The 27,558-nt window shown below is 43.9% G+C and overlaps 1 protein-coding gene across 3 annotated transcripts in view; it reads right to left on the bottom strand.

Annotated features, from left to right (window-relative positions):
- ACACA (acetyl-CoA carboxylase alpha) overlaps nt 1–27,558 on the bottom strand; it is a 284,404-nt gene that overhangs the window by 9,021 nt on the left and 247,825 nt on the right. For all 3 annotated transcript variants that reach the window (XM_083379642.1, XM_083379643.1, XM_083379644.1), the window contains 4 exons: nt 26,995–27,172; nt 21,118–21,230; nt 6,235–6,389; nt 1,281–1,451 (listed from right to left, as the gene is read on the bottom strand). In XM_083379642.1, coding sequence (XP_083235768.1) covers nt 1,281–1,451; nt 6,235–6,389; nt 21,118–21,230; nt 26,995–27,172 — 617 coding nt within the window. The remainder of the gene's footprint in view (nt 1–1,280; nt 1,452–6,234; nt 6,390–21,117; nt 21,231–26,994; nt 27,173–27,558) is intronic.

Genomic DNA, 27,558 nt, shown 5'->3' with positions numbered 1-27,558 from the left:
CTTTCCACGGAGGCTTACTTCCTGCCTTCTCTAGACAGCTCAGGATATATTACAGTAAGCTTAATTATTTTTCCCTGTAAATTTCTCTTCCTAGCCACTTCTGCACAAGGCCTGCTTATAATTACGCAGTTTTCTTCCTAGCCACCTCTAACACCCAAAATCACTTTGGTGTTAAAATCAAACTCTTCTTCTTCCATCTAAATGGAAGAGAATATATTCAACCAACCTCTGCTATGAAATTATGCACATGAAGAGCCCAAATTCCAGAACCTGAATAAATTAGCTGCATCGTGACTGTTGAAATCAATCAAATCACGTTTTCCTATATTTTTAAAATCGTTTTTTTATCTTGTATGTCAATTATACCTCCAAAGGAAAAAAAAATCCACATATTTTCCTAGATCCCATGTTAATTGAAGATTTCAGCAGGGTTTCCCCCCCCTTTCATTTTTTTTTATTAAAGAGTTTTACAAAAAACAAAATTTTACAATATATCCCCAAATCCCTCCCACCCCAAACCCGCCCACTTCCCCCCCCACTTCCCAGAGCTAAATACAGGATTATAGTTACAATAATCATATTCTAAATAAAAATTATGCATAATATACAATTAACCAAATTCATAATGTGCTTTAACTCCCCTTTAACATAACTACAAGCAAAGTACCAATAACAATATCCCACTAAAATCTACTCATAAGCTAAATGGAACTTTTTAGTCCCATATTTGTTCTGAATATAATCAATCCATCTCCTCCAAACTGAAATATATCTTTCCTGTGAATGATCTTTCAAATAAGCAGAAATCTTAGACATTTCTGCAAGGTTCGAAACTTTAAACACCCATTCTTCTATAGTGGGCAAACTATCCTTCTTCCAATATTGTCCCACCAGTAACCGTGCTGCCGTTATCATGTTCAACATCAAGTTAGTTTCTTTAACATCACAATCTACCACAATACCCAGTAAGAACAATTGCGGAGAAAACTTTATCTTTCTCTTAAAAATCTTTTGAATGTTCCACCAAATTTTGATCCAAAAAGCTTTTATATTTCTACAAGTCCACCACATGTGAAAATAGGTAGCTTCTAAACTACCACATCTCCAACATTTAGACTGTAAATTAGGATACATGTTAGACAACTTCTTGGGATCCAGATGCCATCTATAAAACACTTTCATTTTATAGCCAGGAGGGTGACACCAAACCAACCAACAAACACACACAATCAAGGCCGAAGGAAGAGAAAGGAAAGAAACAAACAAGCATTGCGCTGTACCTTAACTGTGCCTTCGACTTCTACAAACCAGCGTCTCAGCATTGCCTGAATCTGTCCATCGGTGAGTTCAGGATTTGCAGCGTGGATCTTTTTCTTGATCAAGTTCTCCAGAAGAAGACGACGTATTCTCCAGTAGAAGAACGAGCGGGAGGTCCTCCATTCTAGCACATCCTGGGTGCAAAGAGGGGTGGGAAGAAGAGCACGGAGAGAGGAAGTTCACAATGATGGCGGAGAACCTGAGGCCCAGAAGTCCCACCCAACCCACGATAGAGCTGGAAAAACAAAAAATCTCGCAGGTGAAGATACGAGGTGCCACCTCCGCAACTAACTAAGTCAAAGGAAAACAAAGATCAGAGGATGTTTTATAGCACGAAGAGCGGGTGGGGGTGTGCGAAGCCCCCGCTTGTTCCAAGTTATCTCTCCAACATGATGAGTATTTGCTCTAATCTACATTATGGATGTCCCTTTTTCCGAGACAGAGCCAATCTCCCATCAAAACAATGGGATGTTTATCATGTATTCATTTTCACTTATCGCCAGCCACCTTGCAGGCTCCAGAGGCCTCAATGTAAATATTTGAGATCGATAAATAAATCTGGGTACACACAGGCCAAATTGCTTTTTTTCCCCTTTTTTTGGGGGGGGGAGCAAAAATTATTACATGCTGCATTTTTCCGTCAAATGAGAATTCTTAAGTTGCTTGGGCAATCGTGTATGTGTGATGAGGGACAGTCTCCTCCCCTTCTTCCTCCTTATGTAAAATGGTTTGATGGGGAAAGAGCTGAAGGAGAGCGATTAACTCCCTTGTAACCACGTTAGTAAGCCCTGTTTGGGCCATGAGCAATTTTATCTCAAGTTTTGGGTTTTTTTAAAAAAAATTAATCCCATTTATATCCTGCCCTTCTCCGAAGACTCAGGGCGGCTTACAATCTAAAGCACAAGTCAATGTGCTTAGCAATAGCCTTCAATTCTATGTATATGCCTGCTTATTAGGGCTTCCCCCCCAAACGGCATTATTACAAAGTCAGCTTATTGCCCCCAACAATCTGGGTCCTCATTTTACCTACCTTGGAAGGATGGAAGGCTGAGTCAACCTTGAGCCTGGTGGGATGCGAACCTGCAATAACTGCAGGCAGCTGGTGTTACTTAAGGAGGCATTAGCCCACTGCTCTACCAAGGCTCCACCAAGTTGATGTGGGAAAGGAACATGACAGTGGTTTGTATGGACTCTTTTTTTTTGGGAGGGGGGGCTTCTTAAGAGACCCTCTAGGACAGGACTACGGCAACTTTAGAACTTGTGGGTTTCAATTCCCAGAATTCCTAGGTCAGCCATATTGGCTCAGGAATTCTGGGAATTGAAGTCCACAGGTTGTAAAGTTGTCATAGTTGCCCACGCTTGCTCTAGGAGGAGAACAGAGTCATGTGGTTGGAAGGGACCTTTGAGGTCCTATAGTTCTACCCCCAACTCAAGGCAGGAGTCCTCAGACCACTCCGTGCAAATGGATGTCCAGTCTTCACATGGAAGCTTTGAGAAATTGGAACTTTTGAGAGCTCTGGAGAATGAATCTGGTTTATAAACAGAGCCTGTTTGGTCTAGTGGTGAAGGCACAAGGCTAGAAATCAGGAGATGGTGAGTTCTAGTCCTGCCTTAGCCAGAAAAGCAGGCAGGACCAAACCTGAAAAGAAGACACGGGAAAAATCAAATGTTTGGAATTATAGACAGCTTGGGAACAGAAGCCAGAAATAAATGGCAATGCCACAAAGGGAGAAGAATAATACGATATGATATGATATGATAAGATATGATATGATATGATATGATAATAATATGATATGATTATAATATGATAGAACAGAATTAATAGAATAGAATAGAATAGAATAGAATAGAATAGAATAGAATAGAATAGAATAGAATAGAATAGAATAGAATAGAATATTTCTTCATTGGCCAACACACAACGAATTTGTCTCTGGTGCAGAAGCTCCCAGTGTACATATAAACAATAAAGAATAGATACCAATAACAGAAGGTAATAGGAAGAAGAATAGTAATATTAAAAGAGCCTTGGTGGAGCAGTGGGCTGGTGCCTCCTTAAGTAACACCAGCTGCCTGCAATTAGTGCAGGTTCGCATCCCACCAGGCTCAAGGTTGACTCAGCCTTCCATCCTTCCGAGGTAGGTAAAATGAGGACCCAGATTGTTGGGGGCAATAAGCTGACTTTGTAATAATGCCGCTTGTGGGGGCGGGGGGGGCGAAAGCCCTAATAATAAGCAGGCATATACATAGAATGAAGGCTATTGCTAAGCACATTGACTTGTGCTTTAGATTGTAAGCCGCCCTGAGTCTTCGGAGAAGGGCGGGATATAAATAGGATTAATATATATATATATATTGGTATACTGTTGTTGTTAGCTGCGAAGTCGTGTCCGACTCATCGCGACCCTATGGACAACGTTCCTCCAGGCCTTCCTGTCTTCCACCATCTTCTGGAGTCCATTTAAGCTCACGCCTACTGCTTCAGTGACTCCATCCAGCCACCTCATTCTCTGTCGTCCCCTTCTTCTCTTGCCCTCGATCTTTCCCAGCATTAGGCTCTTCTCCAGTGAGTCCTTCTTTCTCATTAGGTGGCCAAAGTATTTGAGTTTTAGCTTCAAGATCTGGCCTTCTAAAGAGCAGTCAGGATTGATCTCCTCTAGGACTGACCGGTTTGATCGCCTTGCAGTCCAAGGGACTCGCAGGAGTCTTCTCCAGCACCAGAGTTCAAAGGCCTCAATTCTTTGGCGCTCAGCCTTTCTTATGGTCCAACTTTCACTGCCATACATTGCAACTGGGAAGACCATAGCCTTGACTATACGCACTTTTGTTGACAGGGTGATGTCTCTGCTTTTTAGTGTGCTGTCTAGATTTGCCATGGCTTTCCTTCCCAGGAGCAAGCGTCTTTTAATTTCTTGGCTACAGTCCCCATCTGCAGTGATCTTGGAGCCCAGGAAAACAAAATCTGTCACTACCTCCATTTCTTCCCCATCTATTTGCCAGGAATTGAGAGGGCCAGATGCCATGATCTTGGTTTTCTTAATGTTAAGTTTCAACCCAACTTTTGCACTCTCCTTCTTCACCCGCAACAAGAGGCTCTTTAGTTCTTCTTCACTTTCTGCCATTAGAGTGGTATCATCTGCATATCTTAGGTTGTTGATGTTTCTTCCGGCAATCTTAATTCCAACTTTTGATTCATTTAGCCCTGCCTTTCTCATGATGTGCTCTGCATATAAGTTAAATAGGCAGGGCGACAGTATACAGCCTTGCCGGACTCCTTTCCCAATTTTGAACCAATCAGTGGTTCCGTGTCCAGTTCTCACTGTTGCTTCTTGACCCGCATATAGGTTTCTCAAGAGACAAATAAGATGGTCTGGTACTCCCATCTCTTTAAGAACTTGCCACAGTTTGTTATGATCCACACAATCAAAGGCTTTAGCATAGTCAATGAAGCAGATGTTTTTCTGGAACTCCCTAGCTTTCTCCATGATCCAGCGTATGTTGGCAATTTGATCTCTAGTTCCACTGCCTCTTCGAAATCCTGCCTGTACTTCTGATTGGTATACTACATGGGTAAATATCCTTAGACATAAATACTGTGGGAATTAGGTGTCCTGCAAAGCGATGGCATGAGGGGAAAAAAACTGTCTCTGTGTCGGCAGCAGCCTTAGAGACAAGTAGTCCTTCATTTGCAACCATAATGGAGCCTGCTTGTTACGGCTAAAATTTGTGACGGTTGTAAAGCGGGTCACTCCTGTGATCAAGCCAATTTTACAACCTTTTTCTGCGGTTGTTAACTGAACTCAGCGGACATTAAGCAACCCCCCCCCCCCGTCCACTATGGAAGTAAATGCTGGCTTTTGGTAAAGAGTTCATGAAACAGAAAAAAATGAATTTGTGATTTACGGTTTTGATGATTAGACAGAACAGATCATAGAAAGAGAGTTATGTTGTAACCACGGGGTAAGAGATAAATTTATAATTGTAATTATAACTGTTCCATAGATTGGAAGTTACTTCTTTGTACGTTTTTCCCCCCTCTTTTATTTTCTTTCTTGTACTTTTAGCTCTCTCTTTCTCCTTTTTTTTCTCACTTTAAAAATAATAATAATGAAGTTGGAAGGGACCTTGGAGGTCAGTTCAATCCCCCTGCTCGGGCAGGAAACCCTATACCATTTCAGACAAATGGCTGTCCAGTCTCTTCTTAAAAACTTCCAGTGTTGGAGCATTCACAGCTTCTGGAGGCAGGTTGTTCCACTGGTTAATTGTTCTGTCAGGAAATTTCTTCTTAGTTCCAGGTTGCTTCTTTCCTTGGTTAGTTTCCATCCATTGCTTCTTGTCCTGCCTTCAGGTGCTCTGGAGAATAGCTTGACTCCCTCTTCTTTGGGGCAGCCCCTGAGATACTGGAACACTGCTATCATGTCACCCCCTCGCCCTTCTCTCCATGAAACTGGACATACCCAATTCCAGCAACCGTTGCTCGTATGTTTTAGCCTCCAGACCTCTAATCATCTTTGTTGCTCTTCTTTATATTAGTCTGCATTTCCTTTTTAAGTAAAATGTAATGAAATTATATCAAAACAAACGAAATCCTTAAAAGACACCCTGGCCTCTAGGCACGTATCTTCCTTTACTGAAAATGTCCTTCGGGAGCTTAACAATATTTTTAAAAAGCTGCAATTTCCCCACATGTAGCATCCTCCCTTGGCTTTTACAAACTTTTAATATTCACCCCACGCTGTCAGCATAACCCAGGCTAGCTGAGACCTTACTACCTCTGCCACCCCCATTTCCCCCCACCCACTCCCGCCTCAAAACCCTGGGTTGGGAGCACTTTCTTAGCAGCTGCTCCAGCCCTGTCTGCAAAAGCGCTTCTGACAGCATTAGTAAGGGGGGGGGAAAAATCCCGACACTTACGGTAATGACACCCTTCTCCTGCATTCGGCCGGGCGTGTCGTGCAAGTCAGCAAACTGCACCGCTACCTGGTGGTAAATGGGAATTAGGAATTCTTCCCGCTCCTTCAGCTTGGCCTCCAGATCCTTCCGCTCGGCTGGGTTTAACTCCGGGGTGCCTGAAACCCAAAGTAAAGATGCTTGTCAGGGACTTGCAGAGAGGCAGGGAAGAGCCACAGAGACAGGAAACCGGGGTGGGGGGGGGAGACCCCCGCTCAGCAGCTCTCCTACAGTTCAGACATGCATTATTTATTTGGGACGTTCCGTGTAGGTGTGAACAATTCCAGCCAACCCCGTTCAAAAGCCGTTCCACCCTGCGTGTGCGCCATTCTGTTCCGCGAGGCAGGTGCCCTAGAGAGAGAGAAAGAGCACACGAGGGGAGAATGGAAAATAACCAGACTGCATTTATGCGATTCTAGGGAGCCTCTGTTGAAGGAGGGTTTCTAGGTTTTAAAACAAGTTTGAATCTCCCAGGCCGGGAGGAAAGAGGAGCGGAGGCTGTTGAGAAAGAAAGGCAATGAGGCACACAGGTGTGGAGGAACGAGATTTCTAACAAACAGGAAAACAGCTCTGCCCCTCCCCGTCAATTCACGGATCTCTTGGCCCATCCCAGCGCAGCATTCTGAAGGATCGATATATATTTTTTTGGGATTTATCTTGCAGGATCCAATCTGGATCGGTCACTGGGACCAAAGGTTTAGTCTTCTGAACTTTTGGACTCGTGCTGGAGACGTCCTCAGGGAACTTCTCTCTCACCAGAATTCTGGTAGAGAATGGGCCACAGCACATTGGAGTCCCAAAGCTCGGAAGACGAAACCTCTGGTCCCAGTGACCGACCCAGACTGGGTCCTGCAACATTATCCTGGGACACGTATTTGCCTTCGTTTTATGTCTGTCTGTTTGTTTGTCTGTCTATCTATCATTATCATCTCTCATCAATCTATATTTATCTATATCTCTCTATTTGTCATCTATCTGTTTATCATCTATTATCTATCTATCTATCTATCTATCTATCTATCTATCTATCTATCTATCTATCTATCTATCTATCTATCATCTATCACTATCTAACTAGGAGCTGTGGTGGCACAGTGGTTAGAGTGCAGTATTGCAAGCAAACTCTGCCCACAGCCAGGAGTTTGATCCTGACCGGCTGAAGGTTGACTCAGCCTTCCGTCCTTCTGAGGTCGGTAAAATGAGGACCCAGATTGTTGATGCTGACCTTGTAAACCACTTAGAGAGGGCTGTAAAGCACTGTGAAGTGGCATATAAGTCTAAGTGCTATCGCTATCGCTATCACTATCACTGTCTATTTGCCTGCCTGCCTGCCTGCCTGTCTATGTATCTATCTATCATCTATCTATCTATCTATCTATCTATCTATCTATCTATCTATCTATCTATCTATCTATCTATCTATCTATCTATCATCTATCTATCTATCTATCATCTATCTATCTATCATCTGTCTATCATCTATCTATCTATCTATCTATCTATCTATCTATCTATCTATCTATCTATCTATCTATCTATCTATCTAATTTACATGCCACTCATCTTGAGGCAATACTGAGTGGCTGTTATTACTATATGGTTTAAAAACCACTGCATCTTTATTTCTGGTCAGCAACCTATTTCTTGCAATGGCCAGTATGAGGCTTCTGAACACCACAAGTGACTTGTACAATTTACATTTACAATTCTGACGCTGGTACTTGGTATCTTATATTCAAAGCAATTTTTCCTCCAAAATAATGATTCTACTTGTCTGGTAAAGTTTATGGCAGGAGTCTTCAAACTTGGCCCTTTTATGACTTGTGTACTTCAACTCCCAGAATTCCTCAGCCAGACCCCTGGTTTATGGCTACTAACAGACATGCACGTAGTCCTCAAGTTATAACCACAATGGGAAGTCTCCGTTGCTAAGCAAGGCATTTTTAAGTGATCTTCACCTGATTTCATGACCTTTTGTACCATGGTTGTTAAATAAATCACTGCAGTTGTTAAGTGAATCATGCAGAATCATAAGAGAGTCTGGCTTCCTTTGTTAACTTTGCTTGTCAGAAGCCAGCTGGGAAGGTCACAAGTGGCGATCACATGACCCTGGGATGCTGCAACTATTGTCAACACATGCCAGTTGCCAAGCACCCGAATTTTGATCATGTGACAGTGAGGCTGCGGCGACAGTCATAAGTGTGAGGACCGCTCGTACCTCTTGTATCCTCCCTGAATGCAAGCTGTACTTTTAAAAACTGCTAGCAAATGAACACAGGTCCTTGTGTCCAATTGTGTAAGAAGCAGTGGACAATCCAAATGCATGTGGGCATACAGGGACATATTCACAAATAAAACTTTGTCAAAGGAATCACAATTTTTGAGTTCAGAATCAGAATCAGAGCTGGAAGGGACCTTTGAGGTCTTCTAGTCCAGCCCCCTGCTCCAGCAGGAGACCCAACACCATTTCAGACAAGTGGCTGTCCAGTCTCTTCTTACAAACCTCCAGTGATAGAACACCTACAACTTCTGGAGGCAACTTCTGTACCACTGGTTAATTGTCCCCACCGTTAGGAAGTTTCTCCTTAATTCCAAATTGCTTCTCTCCTTGATTACTTTCCAAACCATTGTTTCTTGTCCTGCCTTCTGGTGCTTTGGAAAAATAAATTGATCCCCTCTTCTTTATGGCAGCCCCTCAAATACTGGAAGACTGCTATCATGTCACCCCTTAGTCCTTCTTCTCTCCTGACTAGCCAAACCTAAATCCAGCAACGGTTCTTCATATGTTTTAGTCTCCAGGCCCTTTAATCATCTGAGCTGCTCTTCTTTGCACTTCCCCCCCCCCCCCAAAGTCTCAACATCTTTTTTGTAATGTGGTGACCAAAACTGTCATGGGGTCATGAAGATAAGAGTTGTTTTTTCACACCATGGCACAACGAAATTGCAGCCTGGAAAAACTATTTACAGCCAGTCCTCCACTTATGACGGGTTGTCAGGTGATCATTCTAAGCTACGACGGACCCCACAAAAAGATATTTACAACCTAGATTAGACGTTCTGATGGCTGCTTTCTCCTCACAATCACGTGATCACAATTTGGCGGCAACCGGATCACATCTATGCCACACACAAAAAAAGGTTGTAAAATTGGATCCAATCATGTGGTGATCCATTTTACGTCTGTAAAGTGAGTCACCACATGACTTACAACCACATGACTTATGAGCATAATTGTGAGATTCAATATGGCGTAAGTCAAGGACTACCTATTTCCACGTAAGTCAAGGACTGCCAATTTCTTGTTTTAAGAAACAAGAAATTAAGAAAAAAAAACAACCCTCTTTTTTAATAAAGCAAGACAGTAGATGTGGTTCAGGAAACGGCCATTCCTGTATTGAAGTCTGCCTGCTACCCTCACACTACAGGTCCCCAATACGATCCAGGTGAGATTAACAAGTCTGTCAATGACCATTTTCTGCTTAATTTAAAAGTGGTATCTCACAAAGATTTTCTGGCATTTGAACCTTATCCTTCCCAAGAAAGGTGGGGGGGGGAGAAAGGTAACAATGGGGAAGGGAGGAGGAAGAGAGAGGCGAATAAGGGGTGATTATTCCCTCATTGATTGATTGTCAGAAATGTTTTGTATTCACTGGGCATTGTAAAAAAGCTAAGCTCTCAAATCAATTTCATAAGCCCCGCGTACAATTAAAGACCCGGGGCAAAGGGTTTTTCTTTTGCAGTCTGATTGTTCAGCCTAGCGCTTTAGAATAGACAGAATGGGGAATGCCTGTATTTGTCAAGGGGCAGAGACCAGGAAGGGGGGGGGAGAAACCCTTAAATATTGCACAGAAATTCAATTTTTTGAAATATTAAAGCACAGAGAAATATTTGCAGCTTCTGTAGATTATAGGAAAATGCACATCGGCCGCTTCTGTCTGAGAGTCAGCGGTGTGCGTGTCGCTGTTTAGCAAAATTATATTGGAAGTTTGGCAGGATCAGGCCAAGGGAAAGAAAATCTGTTGGGAAAAGTTATCCTTCTTTGTTCAAGACCGGCAAGCAGGCAGGCAGGCTCGCTCGCTCTTTCTCTCCGTGACTGCACCACAGAAGCCCTGAAATTGAAATGGTTGCACGGGAAAAACTGCCTGCCAAGAAAATCAAGTTTTTAGCCTTCGTTTCACGAATGTTTTTTGAGCAAAGGTTGGTGACATCTCCAAAGGCTGAAGATGTAAAGATGTTTCAAAGCCCTTGAGAGGCTCCTTCCTATTTCTTTGGTTAGCAGAAGTAGATTTATACAGATCTGCCTTATATTTGCAAGATGTAAACCAGGGGTCTTCAAACTTGGCCCTTTTATGACTTGTGGACTTCAACTCCCAGAATTCCTCAGCCAGGCACGCGTGCCTGGCTGAGGAATTCTGGGAGATGAAGTCCACAAGTCATAAAAGGGCCAGGTTTGAAGAGCCCTGATGTAAACACAACACAGTTGGCCTAGGGTACAAGTTGGGTTGGAATGTTTTGTGTTTTGGGGTGTGGTCTTTGGTGTGTCTCTTAAACCAGGGGTCACCAACCTGTGGTCTGCGGCCCACTACTGTCATGTGGGCGCTAGCACTACCATGAGCATCGGGCGGGTGCTAGCATCGCCACGAGCGCACCCCCCACTCGCGCTAGCATTGCGGCATCATCCCCACTCGCGCGAGCATCGTGTCGCCTGAGCATCGCATGGGTGCTCGTAATCCCGTTTGCATTGCGTGTGCAATCACGGCCCTGTTCGTGTGTGTGTGGCCCCATTCGTGTGCGTGCGCGTGCGCGTGCTTGCACGCGTAAAGGCACCTCCACCCCAGGCCACCAACCCAGAAAGGATGGGGCCCCCTGTTTTAAACATTTCCTATTTTCCCTAACATAGAAACTGGCATGGGTTAGCGTCCAGTCCAGGAAATCATCCTTCATGCAGAAACCTAAGATATGCAGATGATACCACTCTAATGGCAGAAAGTGAAGAGGAACTAAAGAGCCTTTTGATGCGGGTGAAGAAGGAGAGTGGAAAAGTGGACTTGAAACCAAGATCATGGGATCCGGCCCTCTCAATTCCTGGCAAATAGATGGGGAAGAAATGGAGGTAGTGACAGATTTTATTTTCCTGGGCTCCAAGATCACCGCAGACAGGGACTGCAGCCAAGAAATTAAAAAACGCTTGCTCCTGGGGAGGAAAGCCATGGCAAATCTAGACAAAAACCAGAGGCATCACCCTGCCAACAAAAGTGCGTATAGTCAAGGCCAGTTGCAATGTATGGCTGTGAAAGTTGGACCATAAGCAAGGCCGAGCACCAGAGGCCTTTGAACTGTGGTGCTGGAGAAGACTCCTGCGAGTCTCTTGGACTGCAAGGCGATCAAACTGGTCAGTCCTAGAGGAGATCAACCCTGACTGCTCTTTAGAAGGCCAGATCCTGAAGTTGAAAGTCAAATACTTTGGCCACCTAATGAGAAGGAAGGACTCACTGGAGAAGAGCCTCATGCTGGGAAAGGTTGAGGGCAAGAGAAGAAGGGGACGACAAAGAATGAGGTGGCTGGATGGAGTCACTGAAGCAGTAGGCGTGAGCCTAAATGGACTCTAGAAGATGGTAGCGGACAGGAAGGCCTGGAGGAACGTTGTCCATGGGGTCGCAATGGGTCGGACACAACTTCGCAACTAACAACAACAACAACCCATTTAATCCCTCTGTGGATCTCTCTCTCTCTCTCTCTCTCTTTAAAAAAAGCCGTTATCTCATCCAAATCCCTATTAAGAGGCTCCTTCTCCACTCCCCATGAATCTCTTAATCCTTAAGGATACAGGTGGTCCTCAATTTCCGACTATAAGAAGGACCAGAAAATTCCATTAAGCAGTATGGTCATTATTAAATGAGGCATCACGGGACTGCACCTGATTTCGTTTAGTGACTGTGGCACTGACAAAAGTGACTTATGTCCATTTTTCACACTTATGACCGCTGCAGCATCCCCACAGTCAAAATTCGGATGCTTGGCACTGGCTCGTCTTTGTGACGGTTTACAGTGTCCTGTCGCCTTTTATGACCTTCTAACAAGCAAACTCAATGGGGAGGCCAGATTCACCTCACAACTGCGTTACTGCCTGAATAACTGCAGTGATTCACTTCACAACTTTGGCGAGAGAGGTTGCAGAATCGGGCAAAATTCCCTTAACAATTGTCTCGCTCGGCAATAAAAAAAATGGGGCTCAATTGTGGCCGTAAGTCAAGGACTACCTGTCTTTGGCATCTAGCCACTGCAATTTTTGCCTCCCGGGAGCTGGTTAGCCTACTTGCAGGACAGGTGATTCTGGTCTTCTAGAAGACAAGCAAATTTGGAACATCTTCAGAAGATGTTCAGGAGAATAATGCCTTCCTCTTCATCTCTTTTAATGAACAAATAAAAAAGCCAAGAAAACAGGTTCCTTCCCTTTGGCCTCTCTGCCAACTGTTCCCCTTACTTGCCTGCTAATGAAGACACAGGAACCCATGCAGTACGAACTAAGATTACTTTGACCTCTTTAGGTGAAGAAATCTAAGATACTAAAATACGATTATACTATGAGTAGTGTAAAAACAGCGTTCTTCCTGGCTACCCAGTCAAGGGCATCTGCAGGGCAAAATGACATGCCCATCACAAAACGGTGCAACTAACCTAAATAGATCAATTGCACCAATTATGGGATGGCACTGCAAGGCAAGCATCAGCAGTTGGTCATCATCATGGCTTGTTGTGGAGACCCATTTCGTACATTTTAATGGCAACTGCTCTTGGGAAGACAGCACGCACAGGCTGGAATGCTACCCACGAGGCTTAGGAGGAAGAATATACAAGTCACGACTTATTTTTAAAGCTGGCTTGTTGAAGCTGACCACAGTTAAGATGCTACATTATTCCCAATCCTGAGAACTAAACGTGAAATGAAAACCTATCAATAAAGGAGAATATTTGTAGCTCAGGGTTGAAATAGGGCCCTCGGTACTCTCTGAGCTTGGTTGTTATCTTGCGGACATTTCGTTATCCCAACTAGGTAACATCATCAGTGCTAGTAAGGCAGGGGTCTCCAAGCTTGGCAACTTTAAGACTTGTGGACTTGAACTCCCAGAATTCTTTAGACAGCATGAGGAATTCTGGGAGTTGAAGTGCACAAGTCGTAAAGTTGCCAAGGTTGGAAACTCTGTAGGAAGGAGTGGGATTTGAACCACTAGAACTCACGATGTTACCTAGTTGGGTAAATGAAATGTCTGCAGGAAAACAACCAAGCTCAGATCCATGATCCTCACTGCTGTTGTAGGCACTTCAGCTGTCCAATAAATCCAGGGTGGCACAGTGGTTAGAATGCAGCATTGCAGGCAAACTCTGCCCACAGCTAAGAGTTCGATCCTGACCAGCTCAAGGTTGACTCAGCCTTCCATCCTTCCGAGGTCGGTAAAATGAGGATCCAGATTGTTGAAGGGCAATATGCTAAGCTTGTAAATTGCTTAGGGAGGGCTGTAAAGCCCTATGGAGCGGTATATAAGTCTAAGTACTATTACTATTGCTAAGTCAATGTCAAAAGCTGTTGGCCCACGAGTCACAAAAAATTCCAGTAACTCAGCATCCTATGCTGGCTAACACAGAGGTCCCCAACCTTTTGGGCACCAGGGACCGGTTTCGTGAGAGAGATTTTTCCACGGACCGGAGGCTGTATGGTTTTGTGTGCTGCCTGCATCCCACAGATGGGGCTTTGCTTGTTTGTGCGGACCGGTTGCTGGCATGCCGTGGCCTGGTACTGGTCCACGGACCAGGGCTTGGAGACCCCTGGGCTAACAGACATCACAACCTTTTCCCCAGATGTACAGACATGGCCAGGCTGAGCCTGAGGGAGGAGTCAAGCGTGTCAACAGTTTGGAGTCCCTTTGCACCCACGAGAGGTCTAAGTCCCGCCCACCTTGAATTCCATTGATTCTTATCAACCATCAATTTGCTTTGACCGTTAGTAGTTCAGATTCTTGTTCAGCGATAGCATGGAATGAACTTCTACTCATTTGAACAACCCTAGTTCCTGATTTCTTGTGCCTGGCATTCGACTGGATAACTACTAATGGTTTGTTACTTTGGATAGTAATACAGTAGGGACGACAGAGAATGAGGTGGCTGGATGGAGTCCCTGAAGCAGTAGGCGTGAGCTTAAATTTATTTTATTTTTATTGGACTCCAGAAGATAGTAGAGGACAGGAAGGCCTGGAGGAACATTGTCCATGGGGTCGCGATGGGTCGGACACGACTTCGCAACTAACAACAACAACAATATTTTGGAAACGGTTAAGTTCTACCCTTTAATCCATATATGGTGGATAATATGGTACCCAGTAGCAAACAGTTCCACTGGATTGTACTAAATCAAAACCACACTTGCAAGTGTGTTTTTCAAGGTTAGCTCCATTTTTTTTTCTCTCTCTCTTCCTTACCTGCTTCTGGTTAACTCACTTCTGCCAACAAACTGAGCAAAGCAAAACTCCTGCCGTTCCTTAAAGGCAGAGCAAAGGCAGAGCAGCTTTTGAAAGATTTACTCTCCCTACAGCCACGGTGCTCTCCTCCAGCCGGCGGTGCCCCTTTCCTGCTTATGCCGAGGCGCCACACATGGCAAGACTGAGTGACATTGTAATAAACACAAAACCAATGAAGATTTCAGTTTAGGGCCCTCGGAAAATGGATAATTAGCAGCTCAGTGTCACATTATTCACTATTTCCCCAACCTGCCTGCACCAGGGCCGACTGGAGAACGGGAGTTTTGAATGGAAACAAACGCAAGCCTGCTCTGAAACAGGCTGCCTCCGCGCTCCCCCTACACACACCCCTAACCTTCCACCTTCCACCAGCAGCTAGGGGGACCTGGCGCTTTCTCCCGCCACGAAGACCGCGGTTTGGTGGGAATGATAGCAGCCACCCAGGGGTTAACAGAGGCAGTGAACCCCCAGCTAATGAACAAGTTATGCAGCAGGCAAGCCGAGATAAATGGAGCACTCTTCACTTCTGCTGGAGTCAGCATGAACCGCAGCCCTGCGGCTTGTTTGTGCCAAATGGAGTGCACAAAATATCAAAGGGCAGTGATCCAGAAGACGACCGGCTTTGACAAATTTTAAATTGGCCAGAAAGGGGGGGGGAACACACGCACATGCAACAAAAGGAGAGAGAGAGAGAGAGAGAGAGAGAGAGAGAGAGAGAGAGAGAGAGAGAGAGAGAGAGAGAGAAATTATGCAATCTACAACATCCTCTGAACTTGATTCTTCCTGCCGATTGCAGAGGGTGGGGTGGGTTGCGGTGGCAAGCCGATGCCACCGATTGTCCAACAGAGGGGCGCAATTATGATCCATCTCAGCAAAGATATTTATTAGCCTCGGAAGCTTTTAAAGCACTCGGTCTCCGTGGAGGGGGGGGGAGTAAAAGGGTTCGCCTTCGGGGGACATGGCTGTTTTAATTAGGGCTGGCGTAGGATTCATCACCTGCTTGGGTGGCAAAGCTGGAGTTTGTGGAAATGAAAATGCACTCTCATGCCATGATCCGAAACCTCAGCCAGGTTTTTGTTTCGGCAGCCGTGGGTCTTTTAAGCTGGGAATTGTCCCATTTGTAGCAAGGAATGAGGCAGGAAAGGGGATTAAAGAGGATCGCAGATCAGCAGCTGGATCAGAAAAGGACAGGGAAGGGGGGGGGAAAAAGAACAGGAAATATTCTCTTTTGAGAAGAAGCGGGGGTTTTTTTGAATGTTTTTTTTTTTTTTTGAGAAATCATGTTCTTTCTCTGAGATTGCGTGGAATCCTGGATCCCATTTGCTTTTCTGTTCTGCAGCCAGAGTGAGCGGTGGGGAACGCTATTTTTTTCTATAACTCAGTATTTCTCAATATTCGCGGTGTTAAGATGTCTGGACTTCAACTCCCGGTTTGCTTGTTGGCTGGGGAATTCTGGGAGTTGAAGTCCAGACATCTTAACACCGCGAATATTGAGAAATACTGAGTAACAGAAAGGAATAGCGTTCCCCACCGCTCACTGTAGCTGCGGAACAGAAAAGCAAATGGGATCCTTTTCCCTGAATGGTGACGCAACTTCTTGAAAAAAAATAGCAGAAAATGAGCTGGTTTAAAATATCGTGGGGTTTTTGAATAAAAACTGACTGTAGAAAAAGGATTGGCGAAGTCAGGGGGAGGAGTTAAAAGAGGGATCAGCCTAGAATCATTACATAGTCACAAGTGTACTAAGTCCCTTCACATTGATAAAGTCTTGGCATGTAACACACCAGATTTAACTGTGGTTGAAAAGAAGAAAAATTTTTATTTTTATTTTTTATTTTAATCCCATTTATATCCCGCCCTTCTCCGAAGACTCAGGGCGGCTTACAATCTAAGCACAAATTAAATGTGCTTAGCAATAGCCTTCATTCTATGTATATGCCTGCTTATTATTAGGGCTTTCGCCCCCCCCCCCAAGCGGCATTATTACAAAGTCAGCTTATTGCCCCCAACAATCTGGGTCCTCATTTTACCTACCTCGGAAGGATGGAAGGCTGAGTCAAAATGTGGGTAATTGAGGTGGAAGTACCAGGAGATAGTAGAATAGAACACAAAGAATGGGAGAAGATCTCAAAATATCAAGATCTGAAAATCCAAGCTGAAAGATTATGGCATAAATAATCTGTGGTGATCCCAGAGGTGATCAGCATGCTGGGTACCATACTGAAAAATTCTGGACAGCACTTAGAAAAATCTGCACATCCACAAAATTTCCACCTGCCACTTACAAAAAACCACACTGCTTGGATCTGCACAAATATGCTGATACATTACAGGTAGTCCTCAAATTACGATCACGGTTGAGCCCAAAATTTCTGTTGCTAAGACAGTTCTTAAGTCCATCACTGAAGTTGTTAAGTTAGTAACATGGTTGTTAAGTGAATCTGACTTCTCCCTTAACTTGGCTTCTCAGAAGGTTGCAAAAAGTGACTCCAGGAGACTGCAACCATGCCAGTTGCCAACGTCCAAATTTTGATCATGTGACCATGGGGATGCTTGCAACGGTCGTAAGTGTGAAAAACGATCATAAGTCACTTCCTTCAGTGCCACTGTAACTTCGAATGGACACTAAACAAACAGTTGTAAGTCGAGGACTACCTGTACAGCATCCTAGGTTCTTGGGAAGAATTTGATGCGCATGAAGGCCAACATTTGATGCGCATGAAAGCCAACAAGAACCGGCAGCTGTGACTTCATATTGTTGCATAGATTATAATAATAGCACTCAAGACGGTTCCCTGCAGCTTAAAGAACTGTGTTTTTAAAAAGTCTAGTTAATTAATCTTACAAGTTCCAATATGAATACTGTGGAGGTCAAAAAGGAGAGAGGCCACTTGCTAATCTTTGGGGTCTTTGTACAACTCAGCTGGCAGCAGAGAAAGCTTTCTCTTATCTTTACACAGCACGTCACCACTCTACGTGGGGCTGCCCTTGAAAAGTATCCGGAAGCTTCCATTGCTTCAAAATGTGGCAGCCTGCATGGCTTTGCACAGGCCAAGATGCGCATATTTTCCACCTACTTTGTGGGAACTACATTAGTTGCCAAATTGCTTACTGGTCCAATTCAAGGTTTTGGTTGCCACCTTCAAAGATCTACATAGCTTGGGGCCAGGTTATTTGAAGGACCATCTTTTCCCGGTTACATCAACCCAACCCACTAGAGTGGGGAGGCAGGGAATGCTATGGGTCTTCTTTATAAAACTCTAGTAAGACCACACCTAGAATACTGCAGCCAATTTTGGTTACCATATCACAAAACAGATGTTGAGAAGTTGGAAAAAAAATTCAGAGAAGGGCAACTAAGATGATCAAAGGCCTGGAGACTAAAACATACGAAGAATGGCTGCAGGACTTGGGTCTGGCTAGTAGTCTAAAGAAAAGAAAAAATAGGGGAGACACGATAGCAGTCTTCCAGTATCTGAGGGGCTGACACAAGGCAGAGGGGGTCACGTTATTCACCAAAGCACCAGAGGGCAGGACAAGAAACAATGGTTGGAAACTGACCAAAGAGAGAAGCAACCTGGAATTAAGGAGAAACTTCCTGACAGTGAGGACAATGAACCAGTGGAACAGCTTGCCTCCAGAAGTTGTGGGCGCCCCATCACTGGAGATTTTTAAGAAGAGGGTAGACAGTCACTTGTCTGAGATGCTATACAGTAGGTTCTCCTGCTTAAGCGGGGGGCTGGACTAGAAGGCCTCCAAGGTCCCTTCCAGCTCTATTGTATTGTATTGTATTGTATTGTATTGTATTGTATTGTATTGTATTGTATTGTATTGTATTGTATTGTATTGTATTGTATTGTATTGTATTGTATTGTATTGTATTGTATTGTATTGTATTGTATTGTATTGTATTGTATTGTATTCTAGTCTATCCTATCCTATCCTATCCTATCCTATCCTATCCTATCCTATCCTATCCTATCCTATCCTATCCTATCCTATGGAGGCTCATCTAGTAATACCAAGAAGGGCCTTCTCCATGGTGGTTCCCTTCCTGTGGGACATCATCCCTGTGAAGAAAAGATTGACCCCCACTTTGACTCTTTCACAAGACCCTGAAGGCCCGGTTTTTCCAACAGGCCTGGGACCTCCAAGTAGGATGGAGTCCATTAAGTGGCTTATTTGATTGTTTTTGCTAGGGGAGTATGGGGGGGATTGCTTTTTATTGTTTTTATATTGGGTTTTTATCATTGTAAGCCGCCGGGAGTCACCGAGAGTGAGTTGGGCAGCCATATAAATTTTCTTTAAAAAAATAATGTATGTGGATTGTATTCCTTCCCACTGTGTGATGACTTCCCCCGAGGCTTCCCCATTTATCTCTCCAGATGTCAGCTCAGAAGATGATGAACCAGTTCCGGGCACATCTGGAGGGAAGTTGGTTAATGGCCCAAACACAGCTGCAGCAGGTCAGCCCTGAGACTTCGGGTGGGGAAGCATGCAGCTGCAACTGGTCAGTGATGAGGAAAAGGAACTGCCTGCTGCCCATGATCCGAGAACACGTAGGGCAGAGAAAAGGCAGGAGCAGAGAAGGCCAGCCAGATTACTCACGAGGAGAAAGCCTTGCCCTTCTTGATGGGCTGCACCGGAAGCTGGCTATTTAGCACAGCAGAAAGTGGGAAGTGATGCTAGAAATAATGTGTTCATTTCCCAGCTGTGTGTTTTCTGGTCATTGTGACTTTTGGCCTTGCTTTCGATTGACACCATGCTCTGTCTTGGATTGTGCCTTGTGAACTCTGGATTTTTCTTGCCTCGTGAATCCTCTTGTATTGGGGATTTAATTTTGCTTGGTGGGTTTATTCTGACTGGGAAACTTTCATGTGCCTTGTGGATGCCTTGGCCACTGCTCTGTGGACTAGCATTGGTCTGCTTATGGCTGGACTTAATTGGGACAGTTTGGGGGGTTTGGTGAAGGGAGTTGCAGAGGAATATTAATAAACCCCCTAAACCACTGTGTGTGTATGTGGGACAGCACACGCTGGCACTGGAGAGAATGTGAGTGTAGCAGCACCCGCTTTGGGTGGATCACCTGGAGAGCAGATCAGGAAACAGCCATGGATCTTACAGATCCAAAGGACCTGCCTGGGGAGGTTACATCCATGGATGTCTTCCAAGAATTCATCTTGGTGGTTCTGTTAGGAGAACAGGACCAATTTCATAATAGGTGATCACACAGGAAATATCTCTGAGTCATACTTTTATAGATGACAGATGCTGAAATCCAAGGGGTACCCCTTCTCTTTCATACACAGGGGAATGACCCTTCGAAACTGCCATTTATCATCTGCAGTTTTTTTATGTCCTTTCATTAAAAATAATTTCACTGTGTTAACAATCTTCTGCCTGACTGATCAGTGACATCCTTTAAAATCAATAAATACATCCAGTGATTGTATGTACTATTTCCATTTCATCCCCCTTCTCAAGCCCACTCATTCTTGATCTCTGTGTGTGTGTGTGTGTGTCTATTTATCTGTTCAAACTTAGTGGTAAAACATGGCTTTATTTCTTAGGTACCCTAAGTTTGATTTATAAGGAGAAAAAAACAGTATATAAATGATCAAAGGCACATATACATGTATACAGTTGCATTTGTTGCATATCCCTGTTCTTTAGTATTTAATGAAAATTTGCCAATTTACATCACCTTTTTTTATTCAATGTCAAATTTATTTGCCATCATCCAGTTGCCAAGATGGATGAATTTTGATCCGGAGTACCTCGGGGATCACCTGCTGCCGGCGTCGACTTCCCTCCGCCCTGTGCGTTCCCACAGAGAGGGCCTCCTCAGGGTGCCACCGGTCAGAGAATGTCGGCTGGTGGCCCCCAGGGGGAGGGCCTTCTCTGTGGGCGCCCCGGCTTTATGGAATCAGCTGCCGGTTGAGCTGCGGATGGCACCGGACCTTCGCTCCTTCCGACGGGGTCTGAAGGCCTACCTATTTGAACAAGCCGGCCTGGCCTGATGGGGGACGTGCTGGGGTTTTTATTGTGGATTTTTATATTATTCTACTGTTTTAGCTCGGGCCCTTATTTAATTCTTTTTAATTTTTGTATTCTGTATTTTTATATGTGCCCTGTTCACCGCCCTGAGTCCTTCGGGAGAAGGGCGGCATACAAATATAATAAATGAAATGATCACGTGACCATGGGGATGCTGCAACGGTTGTTAAGTGTAAAAAATGGTTGTAAGTCACTTTTTTCAGTGCCACCGAATGGTTACTAGACGAAATGTTGTAGGCCGAGGTGTAGCTGACACAAGCAACCCACTAAGACTTACCAAGTCGTTCTGCCAGCCCCATATAGATGGGATCCACACGCCTCATGGTTTTTACTAAGTCTTTCTTTCGGAATTTGATTTCCACTGTCCCTTCAGGTTCCAAAACACCACCTCTGAAAAAGACGTTTTAACAGAAATTAGCACACAAGACACTGAAGGGGTCAGCAGAAGATAAAGACCCCTAAGCAGCTTTTTAAAAAATTCTCTTAGCTATTAATGGAAGAAACAGAGGCTGAAAGTTAAAAACATGTCAGCACAGAACAAGCTGGGCCAGTTAGAGAGGAGGTTGAAAAAAAAGGAGAAAACGAGGCTAAAAAAAACCCTAAAATCTCGAAGGAAACAAAGAAGAAAAAAAGAAGGGAACTAGGTTGAAATTTATACTTTATATTTATTTGAATTAGCCAGACAACTTTCACTGCAACACTGAAGAAGGGGGGGAGAAACCCTAATAAACAGAAGGAATGTCATTAAGCTGCTGGAAACGTCACAAAATGAACCAAGCTAAGAACCTAAAGTGGGATAAAAGCATATTTTAATAATTAAAAGTACAGATATAAATGGTATGTCCTTCTAGAAAACTCACAAATGTTTTTTTTTCCCCACTGATCTTTAAACTAGCCTTTCACTGTACAAGGGAACAGATAGGGATTTATTGTACGCATATATTACATACAGGTAACCCACAACTGACTACCACAATTGTGTAATGAATTTATCTATCTATCTATCTATCTATCTATCTATCTATCTATCTATCTATCTATCTATCTATCCATCCATCCATCCATCCATCCATCCATCCATCCATCCTTAACCTCTCTCTGTCTATCTATCTATCAACTATCTAATCTATCTATCTATCTATCTATCTATCTATCTATCTATCTATCTATCTATCTATCTATCTATCTATCTATCTATCTATCTAATCTGTCCAGCTATATATCTATGTAGAATGCAATCTCTAGTACACAAAAGACATACACGAATCATCTGTAACATTTCTGATGGGTCATGAATTTAGACTTGGAATAAACAAGTTGGATATAAAGGGAGAAATAAAATGCAATGGACTTTGAAAGCGTGAGACCTCCATGGGGAGAAGGGGATGCCCTGAAGTCTAATTCCCAACCCACTCTAACACAGCCTGTTGTTGAGCGTTTGTAAGTATTGATCATGTGAGTGAGCAGCCTAGTTGGGCAGCAATAATTACAGCTCCATCACTGGAGATTTTTAAGAAGAGACTCGACATTCATCTGTCTGAGATGGTATAGGTTCTGCTTGAGCAGGGGGCTGGACTAGAAGACCTCCAAGGTCCCTTTCAGCTCTCTTCTATTCTAAACTCTAAACTTGAGTAGCCTTGTTGGGCAGTTGCTTATTGATTCTTTGTTTAGCCTAGTCTGGCAAAAGTAATGTTGTTTAACCTAGTTGGGTAACTAAGCAATTGTAACAAACTGTATAAGATAACAAGTAACATGTTGGACTAGATCAGGGGTGTCAAACTCAGTTTCATTGAGGGCCGCATCAGCATTGCGGTTGCCCTCAGGGGGCCGGGTGGGTGTGGCCTGGGTGGGCGTGGCCTACTGGGTGGGCGTGGCTAGAGTGCGTATGGCCTGCTGGGTGGGCGTGGCCGGCTCTACATTGTTCGCATCAAGGGTGCCTATGGGGGCCTGGGCAGGAGTGGGACAGATCTGAGGGTCTCTGGCAGAAGGAGGGTCTCTCGGCCAGGGCCAAGGCAGTGGGGGCCGTTCCCTCACTGTTTCCAGGATGGCTTCGCGGGCCGCATGAAACCACTTCGCGGGCCGGATCTGGCCCCCGGGCCTTGTGTTTGACATGTCTGGACTAGATGACCTCCAAGGTCCCTTCCAACTATTGTTGTTGTTGTTGTTGTTGTTGTTGTTGTTGTTATATATTAGTCAACTATGACTGAGCATCTGTCTTGCTTTCTGTCCGAATAACACAAGAATAAAAGAACTATTATTAAACCTTATCTTGAGTGAATTTGACTCATTCGTTTTACAACAATTGAGGCCAAAATTTCTGTCACTAAGCAAGAAAGTTATTAAGTGGGTTTTGCCCCATCTTGCGACCTTTCTTGCCACAGTTGTTAAGTGAATCAATGCCATAGTTAAGTTAGTAACATCCTCTCTGCCCTCTCTGCTGTTCCTTGAAACTGGCAATTGGCTGAAATTTGAGAACAGCTGGGGGATTATGTCCCTTTTTCACCTCTTTCTATACCCTTCGAAAAAATAACTAGCAGATTTCAGTTACTTTTGGAGATAATAAAGACAAGATATTGTTGCTTTTTTATAGTACATTAGGCAAGTTGCTTGGCTGTCCCCATATGTGCGTTACATCGATGATGATTATGTTGTTTTGGGTTAGTTTTATGAGATGTATTAATGGTTATGGAGCATAATGTTATGAGTAGTTAGCTATAATTTAAATCTTAAATGTTGTTTTATGATTCATACTGAGACTTAAGCATTTTAAATATTATAAGATTAGTTGTAATTTTCTTCTTTTTCCCCCCCATTGTTTGAGACAATAAAGTACTAGAAATAAATGACATAAAGGGATATAGGGCTGTCTGTCTATCTGTTTTGTCTCTCTGTCCTTTTTGAAAGCTGAACAGAGTATGCATCTAAAAGTGGTGCAGGGGAAGAAAAAGGCCTGGAAAAATAAAGGCAGGATTTGAAAATGGCCTGGATGATGCTGGTTTGGGGAAAAATGTTTCCCTCAATACAGGTAGTCCTCGACTTACAAGCATTCGTTTAGCAACCATTCAAAGTTACAGCGTCATTGTTTTAAGTCAGGGGTCCCCAACCTTGGCAACTTTAAGACTTGTGGACTTCAACTCCCAGAATTCCTCAGCCAGCTTTGCTGGCTGAGGAATTCTGGGAGTTGAAGTCCACAAGTCTTAAAGTTGCCAAGGTTAAGGGCCCCTGTTTAAAGTGACATTTTATTTATTTATTTATTTGATTTGTATACCGCCCTTCTCCCTAAGGACACAGGGCGGTGAACAGTGACATAAATATCAGAATGCACAAATACAGATATTGAAAACAAATTAAACCCTAATTTTGCCCAAATGCAGAAGATAGTTACCTTAAAATAATAATTACAACAGAACCCGTCAGAACAGACCGGATTGCTCAAACAGATATGTTTTTAGGTCGCGTCGGAAGGACTGGTCCTTGCACTTACGACTGTCACGGCACCCCGGGGGATGCTTCGTAAGCAAAAGTATATTTACAACAGTTGCAGCATCCTGAGGCCAGGTGATCGCCATCTGCAACTTCTCTAACGGGCTTCCGACAGGCAAAGTCAGTGGTGAGGGGAGCCCGATTTGCTTAACGACCCCATGGTTCGCTAAACGCCTGCGGTGATCAGTTTAACAACTGTGGCGAAAAAAGGTTGTCAGAAGGGGCACAACTCACTTAACAACCACCTTTCTTGGCAATGGGAATTCTGCGTCCCATCTGGGGACGCAGGTTGAGGTCTATCTGTACCTCAAAGACGCTTTTTCAAGAGGCAACTGGAGTTTCCTTGTTTGTTTGTTTTTCTCCTTTGAAGACGTTTCGCTTCTCATCCAAGAAGCTTCTCCGTGTCTACTCTTTTGGACAGAGAGGACCGCTGGTTTGAAAGGGGGGTCAAAGAGGCCATCTATGTCAAAACTGAACAGCCCTCTCTCAACAGAGTCTATCTCCAGTCTAAAACACGGTCCTTTCAGCAGGTCCAAGAAGGCTCCACACCCATTTGTACCACTCAGGTGACCCTGAGGACACAGACAAACCTCAAAGTGGCCTCAATGACCCTCTAAAAGAATGCAAATGACCAGCTGTCTGCAAGGAGTATAAATCTTTCCATTCCCTGCCATCAGGTCAGAGCTGAAGAAGCTTCTTGGATGAGAAGCAAAACGCCTTGGTGGAGCAGTGGGCTAATGCCTCCTTAAGTAACACCAGCTGCCTGCAATTAGTGCAGGTTCAAGTCCCACCAGGCTCAAGGTTGACTCAGCCTTCCATCCTTCCGAGGTAGGTAAAATGAGGACCCAGATTGTTGGGGGCAATTAAGCTGACTTTGTAATAATGCCGCTTGGGGTGTGTGTGAAAGCCCCAATAAGCAGGCATATACATAGAATGAAGGCTACTGCTAAGCTTGTAAGCCGCCCTGAGTCTTCGGAGAAGGGCGGGATATAAATGGAATTAAAATAAAATAAAAAAAATAAATAAAAAACAAGGAAGTCCAGTTGCCTCCTTGAAAAAGCACCTTTGGGATAACCATGACCCGGATGACTGAGAATCTTCATAGACGTCTACTTTGAATCTGGATCTAGATCAAACTGGTAAGGTTTGATATTTATGCTTCTGTTCAGCATACTTTAGAAATGTTCCCTCCTTGTTTATTTGAGTATCTTAATTATTCTAAAACATGGGAATGGTTTTTTTTCCTATGACCTCTTAGGTACCAAAAGGTATTCTGTTAGCTTAAAGAAAGAGCCACTATACGCCCGGTGATGTTGAACCCATTTTCTGTAGCTCTGATAAAGGACCAACAGAAAGTTGATTGCAGTCATTCAGGGGTCAGTATGATGAGCCGCCAGGAAGTGCGTGTGGGTCCAAATCAAATATTACAGTGATAATTGCTACAAAACGTTGCAGATACTCTGGCTTCTTAAGAATTTCAGAAAAACAGAATAACAAAGATAGAATAGAATAGAATAGAATAGAATAGAATAGAATAGAATAGAATAGAATAGAATAGAATAGAATAGAATAGAATAGAATAGAATAGAATAGAATAGAATAAAATAGAATAGAATAGAATAGAATAGAATGAGGTAGAATAGGATAGGATAGGATAGGATAGGATAGGATAGGATAGGATAGGATAGGATGAGGTAGAATAGAATAGAATAGAATAGAATAGAATAAAATAGAATAGAATAGAATAGAATAGAGTAGAGTAGAGTAGAGTAGAGTAGAGTAGAGTAGAGTAGAGTAGAGTAGAGTAGAGTAAAGTAGGGTAGGGTAGGGTAGGGTAGGGTAGAGTAGAGTAGAGAAGGGTAGGGTAGGGTAGGGTAGGGTAGAATAGAATAGAGTAGAGTAGAGTAGAGTAGAGAAGAGAAGGGTAAGGTAGGGTAGAATAGAATAGAATAGAATAGAATAGAATAGAATAGAATAGAATAGAATAGAATAGAATAGAATAGAATAGAATAGAATAGAATAGAATAGAATAGAATAGAATAGAATAGAATAGAATAGAATAGAATAGAATAGAATAGAATAGAAGCTGGAAAGGACCTTGGAGGTCTTCTAGTCCAGCCTCCTGCTCAGGCAGGAGGACCTATATCATCTCAAACAGGTGATTGTCCAGTCTCTTTTTAAAAACTTCCAGTGATGGAGCGCCCACAAATTCCGGGGGCAAGCTGTTCCACTGGTTGATTGTCCTCACTGTCAGGAAGTTTGTCCTTAATTCCAGGTTGCTTCTCTCTTTGCTCAGCTTCCATCCACTGTTTCTTGTCCTGCCCTCTGGTGCTCTGGTGAACAACCTGGCCCCCTCTTCTTTGTGGCAGCCCCTCAGATACTGGAATGGAGGTCTTCTAGTCCAACCCCCTGCTCAAGCAGGAAACCCTATACCAATTTCAGAGAAATGGCTGTCCAGTCTGTTTTTTTAAAAGCCTCCACGATGGAGCACCCACAACTTCTGAAGGCAAGCCATTCCACTGGTTTATTGTTCGCACCGTCAGGTAACTCCTCCTCAGTTTAAGGGAGTAATTTCCATGATGTAAGCTTACCAGGTACAGCTGTCTTGTTAATTAACACTAAGTTTGCATCTAACAGGCTATGCTAAATTACATCAGAAGAACAGTCTCACCTGCTGTCCCGGTCAGCGTACAATTCCATATGTCGAGGATTAATGGTGGGGTCAATCACCACCCAGGAACCTCCTCGGAGTTCTGCTTGGGGTGGGATGTAAACAAGAACCGGCTGCTTATATTCTCGCAGACCGTCCACAATGAAGGCCCCAAACTTCAGCACCTGGTCATACATATCTGGGGAGGAGGAGGAGACAGGAGTAAGAAGCAGATCCGCTGTTTTCTCCCTCATACACAGCCCGCCCCTCACCCCACTTTAACTCGTGGGATTCACTGGTTCAAGCACTTGGCCCCCAACCACTTTGTAAGAGAAGAATGGGACAAGGTCGTGGAAGGAAGAAATCCAACAGGCTTTGAAAACGGAGGACTAAATCAAACGTGAAAACTGTCGTGGAACCGCAGGGCAGAAACGTTCTCTCCTCTGAGACTAAATTTGGTAATGACCTACAAAGCCCTACATGGCATGGGTCCGGATTACCTACGGCAGCACCTGCGGCCGGCGTCAACTTCCCTCCGTCCAGTGCGCTCCCACAGAGAGGGCCTCCTCAGGGTGCCTCTGATCA

The sequence above is a fragment of the Vipera ursinii genome, assembly GCF_947247035.1.
Source record: "Vipera ursinii genome assembly, chromosome: 1".
In the NCBI taxonomy this organism is placed as follows: domain Eukaryota; kingdom Metazoa; phylum Chordata; class Lepidosauria; order Squamata; family Viperidae; genus Vipera; species Vipera ursinii.
The sequence above is the reverse complement of the archived record's forward strand: the minus strand, read 5'-3'. Positions and strand labels throughout refer to the sequence as shown.